Below are 14,321 nucleotides of genomic sequence, written 5' to 3'. Positions count from 1 at the left end.
TCCAATTTTCTATCTTCTGATACCTTCTCCTGCAGCAGCTCTTCCTAATTAAAATAAATGAAGAACTTGTTCTTATTTACATCTCTGTACACTAATGTTCAGGGATCTCAAGAGAGACCATGACAAACCTGGAAGGATCTCCAAAGAGCTTTTCAGCAGCAATGTGGCATACTGTCAAGAGTGGGAAAGCTGGCCAACTGGCAAAAACAACAATTTTAAATGTACTTGGCCAGGCTAGGCCTGTAAAAACAAGATGCTTTGTCAGCCAATGCAATGGGCACTTACGTTCATAACAACTCCTTTTTTTGCTGAGTTTTCTAAGAACAAATCACTTGCTGATGTTGACATCCGAGTGCTCTGAAGAGTGCAGATGGCCAGCAACACTGAACACAACACGCTAAGACACAAAGAAGCCAGTTGCTTTGCTGTATAAAGGCCATCCAGCAAAAATTCCAGCCCACTTTCTTTATTTCCTTTTCTTATTTTTTTTTATTTTCTGGTGTGTGTCAAGAAAAACTTTTAACTTTGATTAAAAACAAGCTAGTGGAGATCACAAATCTTGGTCCTTCAACCATGTCCCCCTTCGTAAAAGAAACTGTGTCACAGAACACATTCACCTGAAAACCACGTGCTGCTTGTTCTACAGAAGGTGGGCACTGCCAAACCTAATTACCAACCTCCATATAGTCACCCCTGGGAGGTCTTAAACCAGCAAATGATCTCTCTGGACCACAACAGGTGATGGACACCATCTTTGCACTGTAAGCTGCTTTTTAGTAAGCCAAGAATCAATGACAAGGGCCAAGCATTGGTCATACAGCCACATGGTGCCACTCCACATGCTGCGTTTTGTGCTTTAACTTGTGTATTTGCAATCAGTCTCTATACAGCTCTGTGTCCTGTAGTGAAGGAAGGGGCATTGCAGGGACAGTGGAGACACCTGCTATTACATGACAGCAGTAGTTCAAGGTTCATGCTTTAGCTGCCCTGCTAACCTGCCTCAAACCAAACAAAACATTTGGTGATGGGGGGTATGCAATTTATCGTCTCTGAATTAATGCAAAGCGCTGAGGAAACACCAAGGAAGCTCACAGCCATCCTCTGTGCTCATTAGTGACAGAGGAACCCTTGTTGTATGCATGAAGTACAAAAGCAACAGGAACACTGGCTCGAACTTCCATGTGAGGTTCAGAGAATAGAGAAGGAACCAAAATGCATACAGTGATTGAATTAAACAAAGAGTACTAAACCTTCTGTTTCAACCCAAAAATACTCAGGAAGGTTGTTGCATAGATTCCAACTGCATGTATGACTCCAGTGACTTTATCCAATTTCACAGTTATGTTATTCTGGAAATCACAGACTCCAAAACACTAGTTGGCAGGGTTTTCTAGATGTCCCCAGCCCTGCCTTCTGCTCAGAGCAGGACTTTCATAACCGTAAGACCAGGTGAGCCGTGGCTGAGTCCTGAAGATCTCAGAGCATCCAATGTCATAAGGTAACCTATCCCAGCCCTGCAGGAACAGCAAATAAAAGGTTGCAAAGTTACAGCAATGCTTTTGGTACGGAACAAAAACAAGATTTAAGGGCTGTAAGCTGAGGGCATGGTGCCAAAGGAGTACCTACCTGGTCTGGCAGAACATAGCTGGCAGACAGACAGGGTGAGGATTTGCAGAAAAGCCATGAGCAGATGGGCAGAGAACAGGGAGGATGAGAAGAAAGAAAGTCCTTCTAACTAAACATAAATGTGTAGCACCAATTCCAGAAGAAGGTGTAGCTGAGTGATAAAATGAATTCGCTGAAAACATTTTTCAACAGCCACATCTACTGAATCCAGCTGACCTCTTCCCGGACTCATCATAGTTTGTACTCCAAGGTTAACGTATTTCAAGGTTGAAAGGCATTAAATATGCATCATTACTATAACATCTATCTTCATACAGGTAACCTTCAATTAATCATAAATTCCCAACATGATATCCTAAACCTGGCTCCTATCAAAAATATTTATGTCTCACTTACTTTGTTCTATTTAAGTACGTCAGCAAATCCAGTTCCAGAGGAAGAACAGCTGACAAGAAATGTATGTGAGTGGGCACACGTGTATACACAGCACAAATAAACGAAGATCGAAACTGTAAGTACCACTAACCATAAAATATATCAAGAGTTACTCAATGTTAGGAACATTGCTTGCTTCATATAGGATGAACTGATGAGGTACACACCAAAATATAGTCAAATATATACAGTATAAAAGCTGGACAATTATTTAACTACTATCTCAATTTAATGCTCTTATTTATCATTCACCAAATTTCACTTGGCTTTCAGGAGAAGGTGACAAAAATCAGACTGATGAAGCAAAGGACTACAGAGGGTACCCTGCAGAGGATTAAGAAATAACTGAGTTAAGTAAAAGCCAACTGTGCTCCAGTTTCCTCTGTGCCAAGTGACCCATTGCCCTTTATGGTTTTTATTTGCTTTTCACCGTACCGCGTTATGTAACTGTTCCCTCCAGCTCCTGGATTCCCAAGGTGAACAACAGCTCAAGTGATTACATTCGTCCTGGTCGCAAAGGTGATTTTATTTTCACTGACTTCTACTTACCGGATTTCGTATTTTTAATCATATAAAAATATCGAGCCTGGTGCGGTTAAAGTGATCGATTCAGACTCTGCACTTCCCCACTTCTGGCAGGAACAAGGCTCCAATAACATTAACCACTACAGAGATTAAAACAGGCTAAGGCTGGAAAGGAGAAATGGTTTGGTGGCTGCTCTTCCTTCCCTTTTTCAGGCCGCACTGCCCTTGTTTTCCAGTGAGGGTATCTAGAGCTGCGTTTTATCTTAGTAGGCATCTCTTCTGGTATCCTACAAAAGGCAATCTGTCTTCTCAAAACACATACTACACAAAAAGGACTGCAAGTCCACTTCCTGAAGTTATTTCCAGCAACAGCTATGAAGCAGCCTGACCTGGAGTGCTTGCATCTCGTGTCCAGGGACAAAAGCCAGTGCAGACACAATCCCTCCTTCCCCACAGCATGGGTTTACTCACGACTTCTTCCTAATCTGATCTTGCTTCAGCAGGAAAAGCTATTGCTGGAGATAACCGCAGTCTGAGCAAACCAAGTCTTTCACGGACTCGTGCTTACAAAAACATGCACAACACCAGCAGACCCTCAGTGGCATTCAGTCTGTAATCCTGGCAAGGTAATGAGATTTGGAGAAGCTAAATCCTAAGATTTTTATTACACTGTGAAATCATGTTCAGTTTTAATATTGGTGAATGTGTATGAATTCAGCTTACCATTTGTTTATAGCACAGTTGATGCAAATTTTCATCTAAACTTCTGTGGAATACACACAAGGAACACGTCAAAAACAGCTTTGGTGTCCCAAAAGTGTAGTTTGGGACCTATCTCATTCTTTCCCAAAACAGCAAAAAAAAAGTCTTCATAGTCATACAAACTAGAAGTTGATCAAATTTCAAGCTTCAGAGCATAATTTTTTGACCTTCAAAATTCTACCAGCATTTCACCTCCCACATAATAACACGTGACAACTGTCTATGGTCATTTTGAATTCTCTTCTTCTCTCTGAATTATTAGGGTTTGGACCCAACCATTAGTGGAGAGCAGATTTAATATACCTCAGGTAAATCCTGAGTCAACAGTTATTTTTTCAGCAACTGCTAAGTTCTTGCACTGGCAAAGGATTAGTTCATCTAAGTCCTTTAATCAGAAAGCATTTATCTCACTGGTGAGAATTTCAAGTGACATTCAAAAATATTAATAGATTTTCTATTTATCAAAATCTTGTTATTAATGTTGGCCTGTTCTTTTAAAAAATGCTTGTTTTATAATGAGGATTTCATACTTCAGAAAATGATATGGGATGTGAGACTGCTCTTTGCCCTTAAGTTTGCAAGAAATTGTTCCAATTTCATAACATGCTGTGGTTATACAGTCATACTCACCAGCAGTATTCATGCATACCATTAACTAAGTTTTATAACACCTCTGTCAGATGGATACAACTGTTTTAAAATCAGGAAAGAGAAGAGAGATACAATGCTTGGGGAAAAAAATGCAAATCCTCATGTTGTCTTTGACACAAGGCATTGAAAGAAAAAACCTCTAATCCATAATCCTGATGCAATTTCCTCAAGTCTTTCTGTGAAGAATCCTGCAGCAGAACACCAAGCTTGATGTCAAAGTAGCACAGAAAATGCTATTTGCCCACAAAACATGCTTAACTTCCTAGAAAACTCCAATAACAGTGCTACTATGTGGACCACCAGTAATTTCAACACTGAAAAGAAAGGAATGTGAAAACACCCACTCTGTGAATAAGTCCAACTGTAAAAGCCAAGAGCAGTAATTACACTAATTATCACTTGGTCACTCTCAGATATGAAACTGTAAAATATATAGCACTGCAAGGAAGTAAAATTTAATTCTTTTGTCCAGCCCTTTAATGCTTAGAAAGAAGAGAATGGAAAAAATCATGACCTCCTTAAAAATCTGTCTTTCAGAGTCCTCACGCTGACCCGGTCTATTGCTCGTGACAAGAAAGCACTCGAACGCACCGTTTGCTCTCAGCATTTTTGCCCTCAGCTGTGCAACCACCCTTCACCATTACCTAAAACTTTTTTTTATCTCTTTTGAGAAACAGAAAACATGCACGCTGCTCTCCAGTTTTCTGTATAGCATATGATTGTCATAGAAGCATCAGCAGAGCAGCTCCAGCATTTGTGACACAAGCAGTCTGCTTCAGTGCCAGTCTGCTTAGCCAGAGGGCATAAGTGACAGGTATACACGATGAGCGATAATTGCTGGGTAAAATATTCCTATTGCTATTGATTTCCAATTGTACATGGACAATAACAAAGAATGCCAACAAATCAGAGCAGAATACCAGTGGGAAGAAAACAGTCCCAAGGGCACATCTAACATGACAAACTCTGTAAAATAAATTTAAATACACCTTAATACCAAGCCAAAGTGCAAAACCAAATCTTTTTTTTTTTTTTTTCTCCTATCAATGACAAGGTCAGATATAAATCTGTGACTTAAAAGGGAGCAACTGAAACTGAAGTCACTGCAGGTAACCTGATGTGGTGCAGCAGCCAAGGTGCACCGTACGGTGCAGCGTTAATCCAGCAGGGCAGGAAGGACTCAAGAAAGGCAGCTCTCCAGCTCACCTCCCCATCCCTCCCAGCAGATTCGTGTCTGGTTGAAATTTCATACAGAAACGCTCAGAGAGGGAGAACAAGATTGAAAGGACGTAAAGAAGCGGGCAGGGAGCTACAGAAGTTTTTTTTGTTTTTTTTTTAAAAAAAAGTCAGCAAGGTACAGAGATGGAGATGGCTAAAACCATTGTGCAAAAATCAGATGGGCTGTTCAAAAGAAAAGAAATGACTGGCAGTGATGAGTGCCAAATATCACGAACTGATAAAGGAAAATGCAGGCTAAAGTGCAACTATTTAAGGATTTCTTTTAGTCGGATTGTTAAAGAAAAGGAGCTTTCAAAGTAGAGCATTCATCACAGCGAGTACATTCATCTCCTTTTAACCAGGACATATACAGAATATATAACCAATATAAAGGAGACTTCAAATGTCACTGTAAAATCTTCACTGAAGAAGGCTTCAAACTGCAAGTTACACATCATAAAAAAACTTCCCAGATTTTGGAGCACCAATATTACTGAATGTTTCTCATCAGAAGTGTCTTTAACTGGACTAAGGGTTCAGTTTTCTTCTACAGGATGGTAAAAGTTAATTAATACAAGTTATAATGAATACACAAAACCAAAAAAATCTCTGTTCCACCAGAAAACATTCACAAGATTTGACATACTTAATGTAAACTTTGTCTATTTATGAACCAGTCACTTGAAACTGCCCCTCTCTAGCCACATTAGGTCTTACATACATATTCTTTCTTTCCATCGTGGAAGAGTTGACTGATTAAAGTTCAGAGGTAGCAAGCAGAAAGCAAGGTTACTTACTGAAGCAGGAAGAGCAGACACTCCCCAGGGTATCAGTCCAGACAGAGACACCGAGAAAAATCAGAGTGACTTTAAAGTCTGGAAAGGTACATTTTATACCGAACACTTCTTTGTTTCTGTTGAAACATATGAAATATTAATGCCAATTCACTACACATCAATGCACTTGTATACTCCCCTGTTATCAAGTGTCCAAATGAAAACGGTCTATTCAGAATACTGTTCTCCTGAATTATCAGCCAGCTTTCTTCTACAAATCTAACATATCTTCACTGTTCACCAAATTACATCTGTGACTGACAATTTTTACCTTTCAGAAACTATGTTCTTTCTGTCAAGTTTCAGAAAGGCAGTAGCGTATGTATTTTTGATGTGCTACAAAACTTGGTATTTAGAACAGATATAAATGTGCTAACGATCAGGAGTACATAAAACGGCTATAAAACCTGACAAAAAGAGTTTCAAATCTGGGGGCTGGATCCAGCATGCAAGAACAACCTGTTCACCCCATAGTAGTAGTCTCCAGTTCCATCCTCCCAGGAGTCCCAGACACACATGGGAAGAGGCTGAAAGCTGGATGAACTGACCTCAAAAACCACTTGCTGCTATTTTCAGTCCTGAGGGTCCCCCAACTGCCCTGTCTCAGCCCATCACGCAATGGTGCAGCCTGCTGAAAGCTTTTTATCAGAGAACCTATTTAACCCTAAGCTAAAGGTTATGCAAAACAGCTCCTTAAAAAAAAAAAGACTCACGTGGTGATAACCCTAATTATTCCATGATTATTTCTTTAAGTACCAGTCTCTAATACCCTTATTTGCACCAAATGTCAGACTTACTGACAGCTCGCTACTGCCCTGTCTTCAGCCAAGGAGGTAAAAGTTACATCCACTGGTTGTTCAAAAAACACATTCACACAACTGCTTTTCCTGGTATGTTTGAAATATGAAACCACACTGCTAAAATAGTTCTTTCTGGTTTTGTCGTAGGGCTTTTTGTTACAAGAAACAACAAGATCTCAGAAGCATCTATTCTTACTTCATCTTGCTTCATCTTCACACCCCCTTTCTCTGCACAGAGTGGAAGAATTACAAATGTACTTGCTGTTTGATGTTACTGTAATAAGGCATTACTGGGGGAAACAATCTCAAAACAGGAGTCACTACCTACATAATTCATTTAAGAAATACAACCGTGGTTCTGGGTTTAGGTGGTGTTTTTTGGTTTGGTTTGGTTCTTTGTTTTTAAATATACGTGGGTATTTTTCACACTTGCTCACTAATGTACTCACTCTAATCTACTCATATAACCTTTTTTTTCCCCCTTTTCGATTTGTTACTAATGGAATATAATTGTTTCTCAAGATACTGAACAGAAAACTCCACTTTTCTTGAGGCTGGGAAAAAACTAAAAACATGCAACATTATTGTGTTATTGGTCACCGCAGAGACACACTGGGGGAAGGTGGAGGAGGATCAGCACTTAAGAAGGGTAAGTTTTCAAAGACAGAGGAAAAGAGAACTAAAAAAGTACTTTCAACAACATATACCACCTCAGCAGGATCCCAGTTTACTTGTGCTTTCATTCTGGCCTTGGTAGAGCCACACAGTTCCAGTTAAGTCAGTGAGTCTGCATGGGGATACTCCACATGCCTAATACAGGTACTGCTTTGCTATAAGCTACCAAAATATTACAGAATCAAAGGAAACTTACTCAGTGTTAACTATTAACATCAAAACCCCACAGTATGCTCATAGTATGGCATGCAGTACCTACAGCTAAGAAATTAATTTTTACAATCCACTAACACGTTGAAGAGGAAGAATACACCAAATTTGAATGTGGGAAGCCATGCCTTTAGGTATATGATCCCATTAAATTTAAAGATTAAAAAGAAATGCAGTGTTCAGCACTGATAGAGCTCTCTCTCTTTCAGGCAGTTAAGACCAGATTGCATAATGCAAACAGTAATAAAGATCTACTTGTAAGATAAAAATAGGTACTATGTAAAATAAAGGAGAGTCTTTCCCCTCATTTGTCCTAAAATGCAAAGAATGCTTGATCATTTATGACACGAACTTTACTCTTTTTCAGTTTCTACTTTGCAGATATTACCCAATTTTGTTATTTGACTAGTTAAAAAAAAGAAAAAAAAACTTGCAGTGCATGGAATATAATTTTAATAACTGCTAGTATGGCTGATTTTATGTTTGACTTCAATGATTTCAGATTTTCCAAGCTTGAAGTAGAGAGCTCTCAACACACACATACGCAAAAATTGCATTAATCTCACAGAATATATCTGCGTCCAAAGAGGGACCACAAGTTCAAGTACATTAAGATAAAAAAAAAAAGTACTAATTTGATTTGGATGCAGTAAATTCAGCAATGTAAAATGTCTCAGTGCATACATAGCTAAATCAGGTTTATATAATTTACAAAATAAAGCTTACCTGACCATTTTTTCCCAGTTCCATTTCCACTATTGCAACCGGAGTATTTATCTGATCAATGTGTCTTGACTGTGACTTCAGATCCACTCTCCAGTTCATGTTTTTCAAGACGTTATCCCAACGGCTTTGATTTACCAGGCTTTCGTGGATCTTTACTCGGTGGTTCTTCCAAAATTTTGCGAGGACTGCAGCTTGATCAGATGTGATGCCACCTTGTTTTTTGGTTTGGGCAGTGAGAAAAGCCTCCAGCTGATTTAAATCCATGTCTGCTGAAGCAATTGACTGTAGGGAAAATTAGAAGAGAAAAAGGGAAAAGCTTGCTCAAAAGTATTTTTTAAAACTCTAAGCTGAACAGTCCACCAAAAGGTTGTATCTTTAAGGTTTTGCAAATACCAGATTTTAAAAGGATAGTGCAAACAAAACTCAGCTATGGAAATAACCTGACAACTTCTATTATAACTCATTTTGCCTACACCACTTATCCCACACTTCTGCCCCAAGACAGCTGGAGGGTAATGGATCTCTAACGGTAGGAAGGAAGCTGGGAATGCCTTTGGGAATGCAGCACAAGATAGCAAGGAAGCTTTACACAGTCAGCTTGGCCCTTTTCCCCAGTATGTCCCAGGCATACCAACTTGTCTGTACTGGGTAGCTGGGACAGGCATCCAGTACGATACTGCTGTCCTGATGGTCTGTTGTACCGGAAAGCAATTGTAAAAATGTAATTGTATCAACTGTAATTGTAAAAATCTCAAATTGTTAAAAATGCAGCCGCAGCTTCTTCTGAAGCATCGGTGGACTCTGCTACAGTAAATGCCGTATGTGTGTTTTGCAAAGGGGTTGCAAGGGGTGAAGTAACAGAAATGATTCTTCCAAAACCCACTTTATTTAATAGACATCCACTTTTTCCACTGATCTTTCCAAAACTGGTAATCCTACAGCCTTAAATTTGCATCGCCTAACTGGGAATGTTCGCTAAATACGTCTCTGAAGGGAGGAGAAGAAAGGACATGAAGGGAGGAAACTCACTAAGTTTCCCCATGGTAATTTCAAACAGACACTTCTGTTTTATCCTCACCCAAAATGGACGCGACTCATCCATGCTGCCTCCAAGAACATGTGAATGCAGAGAGCAGCAAGGCAATGCGAAGCTAAAATCCTTGGGATTTGTACCCATCTTCCTTGACACTGTATTCCTACTACTGCACTCCACACATTACCAGTGTCAAACACAGAAGAAATAAAGCCCTCTGGTCTGAAATGTCCCCTGGTTTAACACCTTCGGCACTTTCCAAGACAAAATGTAATATATCTGTGCCTTTTAAAACCACTGCTCGAAAGGAGGCCTAGTGCTCATCTGCAAATGGCGCTGAGGGAAGCAGCCATCTTGCTCCCAAAGCCTCAGACTCCCCACAGATAGATACAAGATCTGCTGCTTCTCCCCATTGATGGTCTACGTTCGTCAGCAGAGTGCAAAGCACACGATCTTAGTCACATCAAGAGTGGCCTGAAATACAACAGCAGATAAAAAAAAACAACAAAAACCCACACAAGAACTAGTCCCGGACAAAGAGCTTGCACGTCGTGCAAGTGACGGAGAACAAAGGCAGGAGATTTCCTACGTCAAAGCAAGTGAAGCCAACAACCACCTCCACAAATACACCACATCCTTCTTAACCTGAGTTTTTTCAAGAGAAAATATGAAATAAAATCAGAAACAACTGCCCCCATCTCCAAAAAACAACACTCAGCTTGTGATCTGCAACAGAATTCAGCCTTTTATCATCCAGCACGTAAGAGCTTTCTCCTGAAACTTTTGTACTATTTTGTTTAAGAGGGAAGCTCTGCCTTCCCAAAGTCTCATGATGGATTGGCTGCCATCTGTTACATGATTAAGAAAATAAATGGCAACCCATACTAGAAGTAACTGCTCTGCTGTATCAGGATTCCAGCTTAATCGGAGTTCTGGTAATTTATTTTAAGATGTGAGATGTCTAGTGTACCATTGTCTTTTTCAATTCATGGTATCTGTGCATTGATTGCTTTTTATCATGAAGATATTTACCTGGAGGCACATTCAACTCTAATTACCTTGTAAGTGAAAAAAGCATTTTTACTTTCTGTTTTAAAAGAACTGTTTATTTAGACTCACATTCCTTTCATACATACAGGTCTTTCATGAAGAGGACCATCTTTTACAGCAGCGTGAAATATGTTCCCTTTTAATATTTGTCATATCAGTGAATTTGTGCGAGGACCTGTTTGTGTGTTCTCCGACACCTACCACCTTTCACCATTTTGTGCAGGTTTACGAGTTACATTTAAAACCTGTGTGTGTTCATGCAGCAGGAGCACCCTAATGTAGCTTGCTAACAAAAGGCTATCGCACCAAACAGAGGAAGGAAACCATGTGTCACAATTAGCAATCATTTACATCTCTTTCTCTTGCAGATAAGGGTGCACATTTACATGCAATACGGATCACTTAATATTGTGGATGCACGTAGCTAGAAACCAGAAGGTAACAACCATACTGAGTTTTGGTGGAACATACATCATACAGCGTGTGTTATAAATAACACACCGATACAGTCCGTCGTTCAGAATAGAATCTCTCTCAGCTTGCAAATAAGATTACTATCTAAAAGTTACTTTAAATACATATATATATATAAATGAAAAGAATATAAATGTTAACTGGAAGAGAATGCAAACAATCAATGAGTTATACCTCCCTATAACTGCACAAAGATATTACTGAAGACATTTTCTTGGAAATTCACAAGGAAACCTATCAGCGATAAAGGTCTTCAAGCAACTAAACAACATCAACTCATTGTAATATTCTTCATCCTAGCTTGGAAACATTTAATTCTGGCACAGGAAACCAGATATAAATTACAAAGAATGAAAGAACAGTTAAGGGCTTCACTGATCTTCCATCTCTTTTCTTGTACAGATACTTGTACAATTTGTTTTTAAACAAGCACAGCTGTCCTCCTATGAGTGCTCATATGAATGTTGACTGTTCATTCTGAATTCTGAACTTTAAGCTCGAGGAAATGTCTTAATTTAACTTGGCTAAAAATTATAATTCTAGTTATATTCTGGACATCATTACGAACAGTTTTTTCCATTATTTTTAACAATGCTCCTATGTAATAACATAGAATGAGAAATTACAGTGAATACACCTTATTGCTATTTCTAAGGATTAATTGAAAAGTTAAAAAAATGAGTGGTTCTTCTATGTTTATAACTAACAGCAGATAAAATGCATCTGATTACAGGTCCCCCTCTCATGCTTTTTAAACACTGGGAGCTTATGAGCGTTGAGCACCACCAGGACAGTGAGCAGCTGTAGTACAGCTCCCACTGCAGCAACAAGATCCCACTGCCGGAATAAACAACAGATACACCTTGGCACCATTACTGAAAACTCCTCGGGACTCAGAGGTGTTGAAATCTGCTCTATCCACCCACTCCCACAGCTGAATCACTTTCAGCATTCTTTCAAGAGGTATACAGACAGACCTTGAAGTGCAGGATCCACTGCAGCACCGTGAGTCACTCCATACCATCAGTGAGACACGTTAGGGTATTTCTAAGCTAAGTACATGGTACATGGAGATCCTGCCTTCTTCCCCACCTAGTCTCTTCGGCAGTGCTCCATAATCATATTTTTGCAATATAACATTGTGGCCCGCTTTTTGTTTACAGCCTGTCCCCATCTCAATCATGTAACAAGAAGCGTTGTGTTAGAAGCATGACACCAAGGGTAGGATACAATTCCAGTTTGTGTTGGCTATCACAAATGATTTACTACTTCAAGACAAATCTTCAGCTATCAAAGATTCCATTTACATTACTACAACTACTCATTCAAGTGACTAAGGCACCATGAAGTCTATTTTAAAAACTAGAGTCTGTAAGAGACCTTTTTTAGACATCAAAAGCTTCCTCACATTATATACTCTGAGATTTGTAAAAACATGCACTTTTTCCTGGGAAGCACAGCTTATGCACATCAGACAATGAGCAACACATGACAGCTTTACTTTCCAGACACTGAGTAGGTGTTTTTAAGCAACAAGAAACAGATGTGGTCACAGACTTTTCTTTGTATTCATCTTCAGTAGATACCCATTATCTCTATGAATATAATTCAGCCTATAAAAACATGACTTCAAATACTATTTCCTTAATGGAACAATATTTGATAATCTGGGGAGTTTTGTATTTGCTTAATTAGATCCATTAGACATGTGCTTTGGTACACAGAAAAGGAAAACAGACTTAAAATCATTCTCTCTTCTGAGAAATAGAGCCTGACAAGCATGCAATACTAGTGAGAAACAACAATTGGCAAAATCCACTGGGAAAAAGAACACACTTCATTTCCAGAAATAAAACATGGCTTGTCAACGATAATGGAGCTGGCCACGACGGTGTGTGCAGGCATTTTCTCATCCGTCCAAGTGACTTAGGCAGCTCCTAGGGCCAATGGCAGCTTCAGGCAGGAGGGCTACAAGAACATCTCTGCAGCCCTGTGGTTTCTGAACCCTCCTTTTTAAGTATGTACTACCAGCATCTCTCCCAAGCACTGCTGATGCATCCAGTCCCGTAATAAAACAGCTATTCCCACAGACGTTCCTCGGATATTAATGCAGTAGACTTTCCCACGTTTCTTAAGATGATAGAGGTTTTGGACTAGTTGGTAGGCTTTATCTCACAAACACTGTGTGTCAGAGTCTATGAGCTCTCCTGAGAACTGGAATTAAGACAAAATTAGATGCAACAGCCTGTTTGCTGCACTGGAAACGGTGATCCATCTTTTGAAAAAAATACAGAACTAGAGGCCTGTCCACCTCACCAAATTTGTAATTCAGAAATCACAAGTGACTTTAAAAATACATTTAATCAAAGTACAAAGATTTTAATTAAAATCTTTAAGTCTTCATCCATGGGATTTCCTTCATTCAAGCTCCATACTATATCCAATATTACTTCAGTTTGCTTTGTATTGAGCTGTAATACAGTCAAAGTGAATATTAAACCATTCGCTTACAGAAAAGAACTGACAATCATCAGGAGCATAATGTATTTTGTTTATACACCCACTGTTTAATTTTTTCCTAGCGGGTAACAGAACTTGTGCAACATCTCTTTCTTATTCTAACCTGTAGAGCCTTTTGATTCATTGCCCAGGAGACACTAACCAAGTCAATGAACATCCAGTGGACATGTAAGTATTTTTAAGTTTGGGTTACCCTGACTTTTATTTAGCTGTCTTCTTGGACGGCACTCACAACACAGTAACGAGAAAATTATTAAACTGATACTGCAGATGGGGGAAAAGAAACGTGCTCGTGATGAAGTTTCAGGCAAAACTACATCCTTCCTGCATTTCTAATCTTATTTAGCTTGATTTCACACAGACTTATCAAATGTGCACAAGGGAAGATAAAACTTTTCTGAATGGATCATTTCTGTGCTCCTCCATTTCCTCCGAGGTTGCCACCAAAACCCAGTATCTTATTTTTTTGCGTATAAATTCACAAACTCCAGTGTTCTCTGGTAAAATTACTTTCTCATTTGAACATGAAACTCAGTAACAATAGGATAGCATATACGCAGCTATTTTCGGCCTAGCTTACAGCTAAATGCCAAAGAGATCTCAGTATTAGTTTTTAAAACCTTCTGAAGTTACCACAACATTTTTTCTCCAGCCTGTCCCTACCATTAGTCTGTACGTCTGCTAGAAGTGACAGTTCGGACTCATAACTCTCTAACACACCACTTCCTAAACTTATTTGCAGGAGGTGTCTTTTTTTTTTTTTTGTGGTATGAAGGCTCG

At 39.3% G+C, this 14,321-nt stretch overlaps 1 protein-coding gene across 3 annotated transcripts in view; it reads right to left on the bottom strand.

Annotated features, from left to right (window-relative positions):
• Nucleotides 1-14,321, bottom strand: part of COMMD1 (copper metabolism domain containing 1) — a 120,276-nt gene that overhangs the window by 87,999 nt on the left and 17,956 nt on the right. For all 3 annotated transcript variants that reach the window (XM_035552869.2, XM_035552867.2, XM_035552868.2), the window contains exon 2: nt 8,465-8,746. In XM_035552869.2, the coding sequence (XP_035408762.1) occupies nt 8,465-8,746 (282 nt within the window). The remainder of the gene's footprint in view (nt 1-8,464; nt 8,747-14,321) is intronic.

This window comes from Cygnus atratus, chromosome 3 (assembly GCF_013377495.2).
Source record: "Cygnus atratus isolate AKBS03 ecotype Queensland, Australia chromosome 3, CAtr_DNAZoo_HiC_assembly, whole genome shotgun sequence".
Lineage (NCBI taxonomy): Eukaryota > Metazoa > Chordata > Aves > Anseriformes > Anatidae > Cygnus > Cygnus atratus.
Note: the sequence above shows the minus strand (reverse complement) of the source record. Positions and strands in the feature narration are given on the sequence as shown.